This window comes from Aotus nancymaae, unplaced genomic scaffold (genome assembly GCF_030222135.1).
Source record: "Aotus nancymaae isolate 86718 unplaced genomic scaffold, 86718_ANA_hifiasm-v0.15.2.pri h1tg000012l, whole genome shotgun sequence".
In the NCBI taxonomy this organism is placed as follows: Eukaryota; Metazoa; Chordata; class Mammalia; order Primates; family Aotidae; genus Aotus; species Aotus nancymaae.
The window spans coordinates 991,593-1,005,473 of NW_026988423.1; the positions used below are offsets into that span (position 1 = coordinate 991,593).

General features: G+C 36.2%; 1 protein-coding gene across 4 annotated transcripts in view; it reads left to right on the forward strand.

Moving 5' to 3' along the window:
• CEP57 (centrosomal protein 57) overlaps positions 1–13,881 on the forward strand; it is a 46,759-nt gene that overhangs the window by 14,414 nt on the left and 18,464 nt on the right. For all 4 annotated transcript variants that reach the window (XR_010342386.1, XM_012454812.3, XM_012454807.3 and 1 more), the window contains exons 3-6: positions 1,871–2,050; positions 2,409–2,530; positions 11,936–12,052; positions 12,680–12,757. Coding sequence is in view for 3 of the 4 variants with exons in the window: in XM_012454812.3 (XP_012310235.1) it covers positions 1,871–2,050; positions 2,409–2,530; positions 11,936–12,052; positions 12,680–12,757 (497 nt within the window). In the remaining variant the exon portion in view is untranslated. The remainder of the gene's footprint in view (positions 1–1,870; positions 2,051–2,408; positions 2,531–11,935; positions 12,053–12,679; positions 12,758–13,881) is intronic.

Genomic DNA, 13,881 nt, shown 5'->3' on the forward strand with positions numbered 1-13,881 from the left:
ATAGATGCAGAAATAAAATATTAACAAAATTGTGTACTTTTGGGTATAATTTAATGAAGGAATGCAAAAAGTGTTTGATATTTCAGAGTGTTTAGTAAATTTGCCTCTGGTTCAGAAGAGGTTAAAAAAACTCAATGGACATTAAAGGACATTTAAAATTTTATTTTTCTATTGTATTTATCTGATGATTGCAGGTATATAAAAGAATTGTTCCCTTTAGCATTAATCTTATATCTAGACTTCTCTTTTAGTTCTCAGTATCTTTTCAGTTGATTTTTCAGGTTTCTACTTGTTTGTATGTGTGTTTCTTGTTTGTATTTTTCCAATTAGATTGTAGTCTCATTGCATACCAGCAAGAATAAGCTGACTACAATAAAATGGTGTCTTATTTGAGGCCTGTCATATCCTAGGCACTAAAAAATTTGGAAAAGGGATGAATTATGTTAATAAATGGACAAGAGTACTTTGTGTTGAGTAAGAGGACTCAGTTCTTAGAAGATAACAGCTCTCCCAATCTAGTGTATAGTTTAAATTAGTGTTTAGGCAAAATGATTCTGAATAGTTAGTTGGCAAGAATAGTTTGGAAACATTTTAAGATTTATATGATATAGGTGACTGGCAGAATCAATGTTTATGAAGTTTTAATAATTGAAATACTGGCAGTAATTCCCTAATATTATTAAGGAATCCAGAATAGAAGAAAGATCTGAAACTGTCTGAGGGTATATATGTAACAAAGAATTATAGTATCTAATATATATGTTTGTGATTTTAGTATATGATCAATTTGGCATTTCAAGTTTTTATTTCCTTCAAAAATACTTTTCCTATGACAACGAATTAAATGTAAACATGAAATGATAAGTATAATAAAAAATACAATATTTATCTGATCTTGAGTTTGAGAAGAACTTTCTAAGTATATAAAGAAAGAAAACATGATGGGAAAGAATGTTAGGTATACCGCTTTAAAAAATCATAACATCTGTACATCAAAACTAGACTTAAAGGCAGATAATAAAATGAAGAAAACTTTTTCCCATAGAAAAATGGGCAAAGGAAATTCATGTAAGGGAGAAAATTGGCCAGTAATGTATACGAAAAGATCTATACTTTAGTGGAAATGGGAAATCACCAGAAGTAGTATATTTTTCTCATTAGAATGGCTGTGAATGTTCTTTGACCCAGTAACTTGATTTTTTTAGTTTTTAATTATTGATGATAACATGAGGGAATTCTCACTATATAATAATGCTAAAGTGAAAAAACCTACATGTATTTTGTCTCAATTTATTTTACACATATAAAAAAAATTTAAAGAACCAAACGACCAGTCATTACCTCTGGATAATAGGATTATTGGTTATTTTTCAGTGTGTTTTTCTCTGTCTTCTACAGTACTGCAGTTAACATAATTTTATAATCAAACTTGAGGGGGGGTTTAGAATGTACTTAAAATGCAGATTTTGAAAATAGTATTTTTTTGTGCTTGACTGTTTTTAACAGTTGGATTCTACAGGTGCTCTTAATGAAACAAAATGATTAAGATAGTAATGTACTTCAGAACTGTTACATGAACTTTGTATGATTGGCTAAATTTTTTGGCACTTTACAAAAGTCTTTGAAATTTTTTTTACCGTAATAAGGGTTTTTTTACTTGAGTAACTAGAACATTTCAAATACTCAGTGTCTTTAAATTGATTTTTTAAAAAAAAAATGAGATAATTAACATTTTATTGTTCCCGAAGAGTCAATCCTCCACTGGACTCACCCATCAGTTTATTTTTTATTTAGATGAGTTTATTCTTTTTTAATATACTTTGTCCATATATGCTATTGTAGTATTCGTGTTTGTGTTTGTATTTGGCAGCCATATTTTCTGCTCTTAAGAATCTTCAAGATAAGATTCATCGCTTGGAACTTGAGAGGATTCAGGCAGAAGAAAGTGTGAAAACCTTGTCTAGAGAAACGATTGAATACAAGAAAGTACTGGATGAACAGATACAAGAAAGGGAGAATTCAAAGAATGAGGAATCAAAGCACAATCAAGGTTTGTTTAATTATGAAGAAAATTAAATTCTGTCAAAATAAGTGTTGTGAAGTATTAAGTATTCTAAAAAAAATACTACATTAGTGTTTTCTAGTGGTATCTTCAAGTACTACAAAACTGCATTGTATTTGGGTGCATTTTGAGGAGCAAGTGCTGTTGTCATACATTGTATTTACTTACTGAATGCAAGGCTGATTTGACTAACATGTGGAAAGAGAATGATTTAGGTAATCTGAAAAGGCTTTTAGGTGTGTGGAAGCTGTTTTTGTGTACACAGTAGATTCAATTCCTGTTAACAGCTTGTTAAAACTATTTTATTCGTGAATTGACTTCTGCTTTTCTTTTGTATTCTTCTTAGAACTGACATCTCAGTTGTTAGCTGCAGAAAATAAATGCAATCTATTAGAAAAACAATTGGAATACATGCGAAATATGATAAAGCATGCAGAAATGGAGAGGACATCTGTCTTAGAGAAACAAGTAAGTAAAACACCTCATAGACTGATACTCAAGAACAGTTAGTTATGGGGAAGACTAATTGAATAAAGGCTTATTTTCTCTGTCAGTGAGGACTAATGGTGCTGTTACAGCCCAGGACTGAAATTTCTTGGCATCAGTTATGAAATCTAAAGATGTGATTGGCTTTTTTGTTGTTAATTGTTGTGTTTGATAGAGTTTTACTTAAACTGGAAAAATACAGTTAGTTGTGAGGTGTTTTACAGTTATGTCAGCTTCTTTGAGTCTACATTGTAAAAAGTGTAAATAACCATATACCTCTGTACCGCTGAAATTTGTTCAGTGACTCAAGGGAGATAGCAGATTTGAAAGTTCTTTATACTGTCTAAAACTCTTTAGAATTGTTATTTAGCATAGCATTTTTGTGCTTTCTTACATCAGGGGTCTTTGTATTTAGGTAACCTGCACGTTTGTGAGAAGATATCTGCAACATCAGTCTCAAATTGATTGATTGGTTGATTAGAAATTAGTCTCGCTCTGTCACCCAAGCTGGAGTGTGTGGCATGATCTCAGTTCACTCCAACCTCCACCTCCTGGTCTCAGGTGATTCTCATGCCTCATCCTCCTTAGTAGCTGGAATTACAGGCGGTTGCCACGAAGCCTGGCTTTTTTATGTGTATGTATTTTTAGTATAGATGGGGTTTCACCATGTTGGCCAGGCTGGTCTCAAACTCCTGGAGTCTAGTGATCAGGCCTCCTTGGCCTCCCAAAGTGCTGGCATTACAGGCATGAGCCACTGTGCCCAGCCTTGCATATATTTTTAAAAACTTACTCCTTTTTCTGTTACAAATCTAGAATTTGAATTCATTATCAATGCTAGCTTGTGGACATCTTAACTCTATTATGCAAAATTTGAATGTTTATAAGCTTAATGTTTATGCTAGATGCTCTGCAGTATTAAAAAAAAGAAATACCAGGCAGTTGTCCCTCAGTATTCATGAGTGAATTGGTTCTGAGACCCCTGTGGATCTCCGTCTCTACTAAAAAATATAAAAATTAGCTGGGCGTGGTGATGTAGTCTCCCACATGTAGTCGCAGCTACTCGGGAGACTGAGGCAAGAGAATTGCTTAAACCCAGGAGGCAGAGGTTACAGTGAGCCGAGATCACGCCACTGCGCTCCAGCCTGGCGACAGAGCGAGGCTGTGTCTCAAAAAAAAATCCAAGGATGCTCAAGTGTCTTATAAAATAGTGTGGTATTTGCATATAACCTACACCCAATCTCTCATATACTATAAGTTATCTTTAGGTTACTTATAATACCTAATACAATGTAAATGCTATGTAAATAGTTGCTATACTATATTATTTGGGGAATAATGTTAAGAATAAAAATCTGTGTATGTTTAGTACAGACTCAACCATGCTTTTTTTTTTCTCACATATTTTCAAACCACTATGGTTGATCCAATCCATGGATGCAAAACACACAGATACAGAGGGCTTACTGTATGTGTTTTCTACCCTCAATCAGCTTTCAGTCCTTGTTGGAAAGAATTAGACTTAAATATTTGAGCAATCATACAACAATATTTGAGAAAATGCCTCAGTAATTCTTATGTGTGTTATAGGTCTCTTTACTATGTTATTGGGTTTATTTTGGTGATTATATTTTTTCATTTTTATTTGGGTCTTTTTCCATCCACTTAGTTTTGTTCTTAGATTGTACTGTTACTCTGTGATTTTTATTCCTTCCCTTTATCTCTTTGAACACTATAAACAATTTTCATTTTTTTAAATTATTTGATATTTTCAAATTGTTAATCCTCATTTGTTTGTCTTTATTGATTCTCCCTTATGATATCTTGTTTTTTATGGGAACTTTTTTTTTCCTTTTTTAAAAATTATTATTGTACTTTAAGTTCTGGGATATGTGTGCAGAACGTGCAGGTTTGTTAATAGGTATACATGTGCCATGGTGGTCTGCTGATCAACCCATCATCTAAATTAGGTATTTCTCCTATAGCTATCCCTCCCCTAGCCCCTGACAGGTCCTGGTATGTGATGTTTCCCTCCTTGTGTTCATATGTTCTCATTGTTCAGCTTCCATTTATGAGTGACAATATGTGGTGTTTGGTTTTCTGTTCTTGTGTTAGTTTGCTGAGAATGATGGTTTCCAGCTTCATCCGTGTCCCTTCAAAGGACAAGAACTTACCCTTTTTTATGGCTGCATAGAATTCTGTGGTGTATATGTGCCACATTTTGTTTATCTAGTCTATCATTGATGGGCACTGGTTGGTTTCAATAAACATACATGTGCATGTGTCTTTATAGTAGAATAATTTATAATTCTTTGGGTATATACCCATTAATGGGATTGCTAGGTCAAACAGTATTTCTGGTTCTAGATCCTTGAGGAATCGCCATACTCTCTTCCACAATGGTTGAACTAATTTACACTCCCACCAACAGTGTAAAGGCATTCCTATTTCTCCATGTCCTCTCCAGCATCTGTTGTTTCCTGACTTTTTAATGATTGCTATTCTAACTGGTGTGAGATGGTGTGTCATTGTGGTTTTGATTTTCATTTCTCTAATGACCAGTGATGATGAGCTTTTTTCATCTTTTTGACCACATAAATGTCTTCTTTTGAAAAGTGTCTGTTCATATACTTTGCCTACTTTTTGATGAGGTTTTTTGTTTGTTTTCCTGTGAATGTGTTTACGTTCCTTGTAAATTGTGGATATCAGCCCTTTGTCAGATGGATAGAGTGCAAGAATGTTCTCCCATTCTGTGGGTTGTCTATTCACTGTGATGATAGTTTCTTTTGCTGTGCAGAAGGTCTTTAGTTAGATCCTATTTGTCAATTTTGGCTTTTGTTGCCATTGCTTTTGGTGTTGTAGTCATGAAGTGTTTGCCCATGCCTATGTCCTGAATGGTATTGCCTAGGTTTTCTTCTAGGGTTTTTATGGTTTTAGGTCTTATATTTAAGTCTTTAATCCATCTTCAGTTAGTTTGTGTATAAGGTGTAAAGAAGGGGTCCAGTTTCAGTTTTCTGCATATGGCTAGCCAGTTTTCCCAACATCATTTATTAAATAGGGAATCCTTTCCCCATTGCTTGTTTTTGTTTGTCAGGTTCATCAAAGATCAGATGGTTATAGATGTGTGGTGTTCTTTCCGAAGCCTCTATTTTGTTTCATTGGTCTATGTATCTGTTTTGGTGCCAGTACCATGCTGTTTTGGTTACTGTAGCTTGGTAGTATAGTTTGAAGTCAGATGGCATGATGCCTCCAGCTTTGTTCTTTTTGCTTAGGATTGTGTTGACTTTATGGGCTCTTTTTTGGTTCTATCTGAAATTTAAAGTAGTTTTTTCTAATTATGTGAAGACAGTCAATTGTAGCTTGCTGGGGATAGCATTGAATCTATCTTTGAGCAGTATGACCATTTTCACAATATTGGTTCTTCCTGTCCATGAGCATGGAATGTTGTTCCATTTGTTGGTGTCCTCTCTTATTTCTTTGAGCAGTGGTTCGTAGTTCTCCTTGAAGAGGTCCTTTATATCACTTGTAAGTTGTATTCCTAGGTATTTTATTCTCCTTGTAGCAATTGTGAATGGGAGTTCACTCATGATTTGGCTCTCTGTCTATTACTGGTATATAGGAATGCTTGTAATTTTTGCGCATTGATTTTGTGTCCTGAGACTTTGCTAAAGTTGCTTATCAGCTTAAGGAGATTTTGAGCTGAGACAGTGGGGTTTTCTAAATATACATTTGTGTCATCTGCAGACAGAAACAATTTGACTTCCTTTCTTCCTGTCTGAATACCCTTTATTTCTTTCTCTTGCCTAATTGCCCTGGCCAGAGCTTCCAGTACTATGTTGAATAAGAGTGGTGAGATAGGGCATCCTTGTCTTGTGCTGGTTTTCAAAGGGAATGCTTCCAGTATTTTCCCATTCAGTATGATGTTGGCTGCTTGTCAAAAATAGCGCTTATTATTTTGACATACATTCCATCAATATCTAGTTTATTGAGAGTTTTTAGCATGAAGGGGTGTTGAATTTTATCAGAGGCCTTTTCTGCATCTGTTGAGATACTCGTGGTTTTTGTCATTGGTTCTGTTTATGTGATGGTTTACGTTAACTGATTTGCATATGTTGAACCAGCCTTGCATCCCAGGGATAAAGCTGACTTGGTGGTGGATAAGCTTTTTGATGTGCTGCTGGATTCGGTTTGCCTGTATTTTATTGAGGATTTTCGCATCGATGTTCATCAGGGATATTGGCCTGAAATTTTCTTTTTTTATTGTGTCTCTGCAAGGTTTTGGTATCAGGATAATGCTGACCTCATAAAATGAGTTAGCGAGGAGTCCTCCTTTTTCTTTTGTGTGGAATAGTTTCAGTAGAAATGGTACCAACTCGTTTTTATACCTCTGGTTAGAATTCGGCTGTGAATCCTTCTGGTCCTGGACGTTTTTTGGTTGGTAGGCTACTGATTACTGCCTCAATTTCAGAACTTGTTACTGGTCTATTCAAGGTTTTGATTTCAAACTGGTTTAGTCTTGGGCAGGTGTATGTGTCTAGGAATTTATCCATATCTTCTAGATTTTCTAGTTTATTTGCATAGACGTGTTTATAGTATTCTCTGATGGTAGTTTGCATTTCTGTGGGATCAGTGGTGATATTGCCTTTTATCTTTTTTATTGTGTCTATTTGATTATTTCTTCTTCATTATTACTCTGGCTAGCAGTCTATCTATTTTGTTGATCTTTCAAAAAACCAGCACCTGGATTCTTTGCTTTTTTGAATGATTTTTCATGTCTCTGTCTCCTTCAGTTCTGCTTTGATCTTAGGTATTTCTTGTCTTCTGCTAGCCTTTGAATGTATTTAATCTTGCTTCTCTCGTTCTTTTAATTGTGATGTTAGGGTGTCAATTTTAGATCTTTCCCGCTTTATCCTGTGGGCATTTAGTGCTATAAATTTTCCTTTAAGCACTGCTTTGGCTATGTCCCAGAGATACTGGTATGTTGTGTATTTGTTCTCATTGGTTTCAAAAAACTTATTTCTGCTTTATATGCCCAATAGTCATTCAGGAGCAGGTTGTTCAGTTTCTATGTAGTTGTGTGGTTTTGAGTGAATTTCTTAATCCTGAGTTCTAGTTTGATTGTGCTGTTGTCTGAGAGACTGTTATGATTTCTGTTCTTTTGCATTTGCTGAGGAGTGTTTTGCTTCCAATTATGTAGTCAATTTTAGAATAAGTGCAATGTGGTGCTCAGAATAATGCATATTTTGTTGATTTTGGGTGGAGAGTTCTGTAGATCTCTGTTAGGTCTGCTTGGTCCAGAGCTGAATTCAAGTCCTGAATATCCTTGTTAATTTTCTGTCTCATTGATCGGTCTAATATTGACAATGGGGAGTTAAAGTCACCCACTATTACTTTGTTGGAGTTTAAGTCTCTTTGTAGGTCTCTCAGAACTTGCTTTATGAATCTGGGTATTCCTGCATTGTGTGCATATACATTTAGGATAGTTAGCTCTTCTTGTTGCATTGATGCTTTTACCATTGTATAATGCCCTTTGACTTTTTTGATCTTTGTTGGTTTAAAGTCTGTTTTATCAGAGACTAGGATTGCAACCCCTTCTTTTGTTTGCTTTCCATTTGCTTGATAAATATTCCTCCATCCCTTTATTTTGAGCCTGTTTGTGTCTTCACATGTGAGATGGGTGTCCTGAATACAGCACGCTGATGGGTCTTGACTCTATCCAGTTTGCCAGTCTGTGTCTTTTAATTGAGGTATTTAGCCCATTTACATTTAAGATTAATATTTTTGTGTGTGAATTTGATCCTGTCATGATGGTAGCTGGTTATTTTGCCCATTAGTTCATGCAGTTTCTTCATAGTGTCGATGGTTTTTACAGTTTGGTATGTTTTTTGCAGTGGCTGTTACCAGTTGTTCCTTTCCATGTTTAGTGCTTTCTTCAGGGGTTCTTGGAAGGCAGGCCTGGTCTTAACAGACTCTCTCAGTATTTGCATGTCTGTAAAGGATTTTATTTCTCCTTAGCTTATGAAGCTTAGTTTGGCTGGATATGAAATTCTGGGTTGAAAATTCTTTTCTTTAAGAATGTTGAATATTGGCCCCCACTCTCTTCTGGCTTGTAGGGTTTCTGCCAAGAGGTCTGCTGTTAGTCTGATGGGCTTCCCTTTGTGGGTAACCTGACCTTCCTTTCTGGCTGCTCTTAACATTTTTCCCTTCATTTCAATCTTGGTGAATCTGACAATTATATGTCTTGGGGTTGCTCTTCTCGAGGAATATCTTTGTGGTGGTCTCTTTATTTCCTGAATTTCAATGTTGGCCTGTCTTGCTAAGTTGGGGAAGTTCTCCCGGATAATATCTTGAAGAGTGTTTTCCAGTTTGGTTCCACACTCTCCCTGTCACTTTCAGGTACACCAGTCTGAGGTTCGGTCTTTTCACATAGTTCCATATTTCTTTGAGGCTCTGTTTGTTCCTTTTCTTTCTTTTTTCTCTAATCTTATCTTCACACTTTATTTCATTAAGTTGATCTTCAGTCTCCGATATCCTTTTTCTGCTTGATCGATTCAGCTATTGATACTTGTGTATGCTTCACGAAGTTTCTTGTGCTGTATTTTTCAGCTCTGTCAGGTCATTTATGTTCTTCTCTAAACTGGTTATTCTAGTCAGCAATTCCTCTAATCTTTTTTCAAGTTCTTAGCTTTTTTGCACTGGATTAAAACATGCTGTTTTAGCTCAGAGGAGTTTGTTATTACCTACTGTCTGAAGCCTACTTCTGTCAATTCGTCAAACTCATTCTCCGTCCAGCTTTGTTCCCTTGCTGGCAAGGAGTTGTGATCCTTTGGAGGAGAAGAGGGGTTCTGGTTTTTGGAATTTTCAGCCTTTTGGAATTTTCCTCATCTTCGTGGGTTTATCTACCTTTGGTCTCTGATGCTGGTGACCTTTGCATGGGGTTTCTGAGTGGACGGCCTTTTCGTTGATGTTGATGCTATTCCTTTCTGTTTGTTAGTTTTCCTTCATTGCAGCCCTGCTAGAGGTCCACTCCAGACCCTGTTTGTGTGGGTATCACCAGCGGAGGCTGCAGAACAGCAAAGCTTGCTGCCCGTTCCTTCTCTGGAGGCTTCGTCTCAGAGAGGCACCGTGAGATGCCAGCTGGAGATCTCCCAAATGAGGTGTCTGTCGACCCCTGCTGGGAGGTGTCTTCCCATCAGGAGGCACCGTGGTCAGGGACCCACTTGAGGAGGCAGGCAGTCTGTCCCTTAGCAGAGCTTGAGCACTGTGCTGGGAGATCTGCTGCTCTCTTCAGAGCCAGCAGGTAGTGTTATTTAAGTCTGCTGAAGCTCCGCCCATAGCCACCCCTTCCCCCAGGTACTCTGTCCTAGGGAGATGGGAGTTTTATGAACCCCTGACTGGGGTTGCTGCCTTTCTTGCAGAGATGCCCTGCCCAGAGAGTGGAACTTTTTTTTAATAAGGAAGAGTTATATGGTGATCTCATTTTTCATATTGTGGAAATTCCACAATAAATTCCTCAGTTGTGTGAGCAGCCTTATGAGCCAGTTGTAAATTTCCCTTTGGTTAGACTTTATAGTTTTCACTGGTTCTGGCTGGGCAGAGTGGCTCACACCTGTAATCCCAGACCTTTGCGGGGCTAAGGCAGGCTGATCACTTGAGTACAGGAGTTTGAGACCAGTCAGGGCAACAGAGTGAGTCCAGGTCTCTACAGTCTATCAATCAATCAGTCAATAAAATAAAATCACTGGTTCTGATCCAGATTTATGTTACTATATTGGCTTGATATTGTTGATCATTGTAGATTTTATATCACCTAAAGTTTTATATTGTGTTCCTGCACATTTTACATACCCTGATTCCAGTATTGCCTTATGTGATATTTGACTTCAGTATCCCTTCATTTGCTTTTTTTTTTTATCTGAAGGTTTTCCTTTCTTGCTTTCAAAATAGCTGTGTAATTGTATTAGTCCATTCTCACGCTGCTATAAAGAGCACCCAAGACTGGGTAATTTATAAAAGAAAGAGGTTTAATTGACTCACAGTTCTGTCAGGAAACTTCCAGTTACAGTGGAAAGGCAAGCACACATGTCCTTCTTCACATGGTGGCAAGAGAGAGAAGTGCAGAACAAAGTGGAGAAAAACCCCTTATAAAACCATCAGCTCTTGTGAGAACTCTATCACGAGAACAGCTTGGGGGAACCCACCCACATGATCTAATCACCTCCCATGAGATCCCTCCCTCAAAACATGGGGATCACAATTTGGATTACAATTCAAGATGAGATTTGGGTGAAGACACAGAGCCAGACCACATCAGTAATCATATTATTATTGTTGCTGCTGTGTTTGTCTAACATTTCTGTGATGGATGGGCTGGAGAAAGGGGTCTGTTTAAGAAGACAACTTTAAGATGTTTTGACTAATATATATCTCTGAGACAACTATTAGTTATATATAATAGATGTCAAGAGCTGTTAATATCTACTAGGATATAGATAGAATGGAATAAGTTGACACAAATTCCTGATTAAATTATTGCTTCATATTAATTTGTCATATTCAAATTCCTGTTAATATGATACCTATTATTACAGCCTTATGACACAGTTTACAAGTTTAGGCACTTTCTACCAATAATAGACCTTGAGTTAGTCTGTTTCAACTTATCCTAGTATAATGGTTTACAGGTGGATTACTTGAGGTTAGTAGTTCCAGAGCATCCTGGCCAATGTGGTAAAACCCCTTCTCTACTAAAAATACAAAAATTAGCGAGGTGTGGTGGCAGATGCCTGTGATCCCAGCTATTAGGGAGGCTGAGGCAGGTGAATTGCTTGAACCCAGTATGGAAAAGTTGCAGTGAGCCAGGGTCATGCCACTGCACTCCAGCCTGGGTGACAGAGCAAGGCCCCCATCTCAAAAAAATAACCTATGTAAGAGGCAGTTTTTACAAATCTTTGACTCTAAACTTGAAAAAAAAAAGTCTAAAAGGATATTTTACATAGAATTCAAAGGAAATATGAAAAAATAGATTTCAAAACCATAATTTTTACCCTAAGTAAGAGATTCACTTACTTAAGAGGACCAAATTAAAAGTGTTGTCTGTGTGTGCAGTCTAGATGTCCAATATATCCCTGCTATCCCAGAGCATAAAGATAATATCACTATATACAACTACATATTGGGTAAATAGCTACAATCTAAGGCAACTGAGGTAAGAGTAGTATCTACTTACATCAGTCATTTATTGATGCCCCCTGTGGTTTCATCTTAATGTTATTTTCCTAGAAGTAGTTCTGTGAAAGGCCAGACAAATAACAGCATAGTCTGATGTGTCAGTGTTTTTCTGTTTTTTGATTGTCAAATTATCAAGTTGTATTGAATATTGTTTTTCAGGTTTCCCTAGAAAGAGAACGACAACATGGTCAAACACATGTTCAGAGCCAACTTGAAAAATTGGATCTTCTTGAACAGGAGTATAACAAACTTACCACAATGCAGGCCCTTGCAGAAGTCAGTGCATATATCTTTTTATTGTTAACATGTATCAGGGTAGTTTTTTAATGTTAATTATTTTGTATCACTGGATATTTATAGCATTAAAAATGATCTTAAAATGTAATCTATTGGAGTTTTAAAAAGAAAATATATATTTGGAGAGAATGTTCACATTTTACAATCTTGATGGGCATGAGGGAATTCTTTATGAAAATGTTTGTTAAAAAATTAAATGTTTTTGAGTATTTTTAAGGCTTGCATCACTTGGTTTAAGTTAAATTGCTCTCTGAGCTAATTTTAGTTTTAATTATTTCACTTGGGAGATATTTAATATTTAATACCACTGAGAACAAAGTTCCAGATTTAGCCTTTATATCCCTATTTACATTCATACAGTGCTGTGTTCTTTGGCCATAGATTTTACTCATAATTTTGTCCAGCTAAATGGACAAAATAATTGAACACAAAGGAGGAGATGATAAATAATTGAACACAAAGGAGCTCAGAGCCCCCATTATTACAGTGATCTAACCACCTTATGTTGACTAGGATAAAATTTACATGTTCCTATGCTGCTACAATAAAATTTTACAGACACTTAAAATTTTTCACTATTATTCCTTTTGATATTTTTATCACTAGAAAAAAATGCAAGAGTTAGAAGCAAAACTCCATGAAGAAGAACAGGAAAGGAAACGCATGCAAGCTAAGGCAGCCGAGGTAAGTTAAAATGTGAGAAAGTGGGCTCTTCATGTTTCTTATCACTTTTTATGTACAAGTAAACAATTACATTTGGGTATCTTACATTATTTATGTTTTAGAATAGTCCAGCATATAAATTTTCAGATGTAGACTAATGCAGAAAATTATGTACAAGTATTTTTATAGACAGTAAAATTTGAACAATTTTTTAGCATGTTTGTAATTGTGGAGTTCCAACATTTTAAAAAATAGCAGACTAAAAAAAGTATCAGCGACTATACACATAAGAAGGTATGTAATCATGTAAAATTTCTTATCATGGCCACTTTCAGAAATATTTAAAAGCTACCTTTCAGTATCTCACTTACAGGTACTTCTTTTCTTTGGTGGCCTCAAGACAGCAGGACAGAAGTTGAGGTAGTGGGCTGCCCCAGTAGCTAGTGACCCAGACCAGTTCACAGAAGCCATCGCATGAGGAAAATGACCTCTACTCTCTCCCTGTTTTGGATTTTATCCCATGCAGTGGCCATCAGATAGAATAGGTGAGGCAGTTTGGATTCACAAAAGCATTGAATTTATGTGTACCAACCAGAACTGCATTTCTAGGAGATAGATAGCAAGACACTGAAGTAACTCTGACTTACAGACTCAGTAAAATAAAATTTTCATGTTTTTAACTGAAGACACTCTCCTTATGAGCTTAATTGCTCAAATTCCTCCCAGATATTCCCCTGCCCCTTCCAGGGTCTTTTATTTTTATGACATTTGCATGTATCTTTTTTCATATGAACACAAGAATCAGGTCCTGATTCCAAAGAAGTAGAGCCTCTGCAGTTCAATCTGTGACCAAAGGCCTACAGTGTCTTGGGCTCACTTCGTATATGTGATTACAGGAATATAAACATTATCTCATCTTTGTTACCTTGTCTATTTCTTCTAGTGCTTCTCTAAATTTATTGACTTATTTTCTGTCTATTAAACCTGATATATTTCCTTCTCAAATATTTTTACCTTCTGATCAATTTGCAGATTTATTGTTACTGTTTTTCCTCAGTGTGCTTTCTGAGTTATATAGCCACATGGCTTAATTTTTGACCAACAGATTTTCTTTGCCCATTTTCTCTTTAGAGTTGGCCACTTCA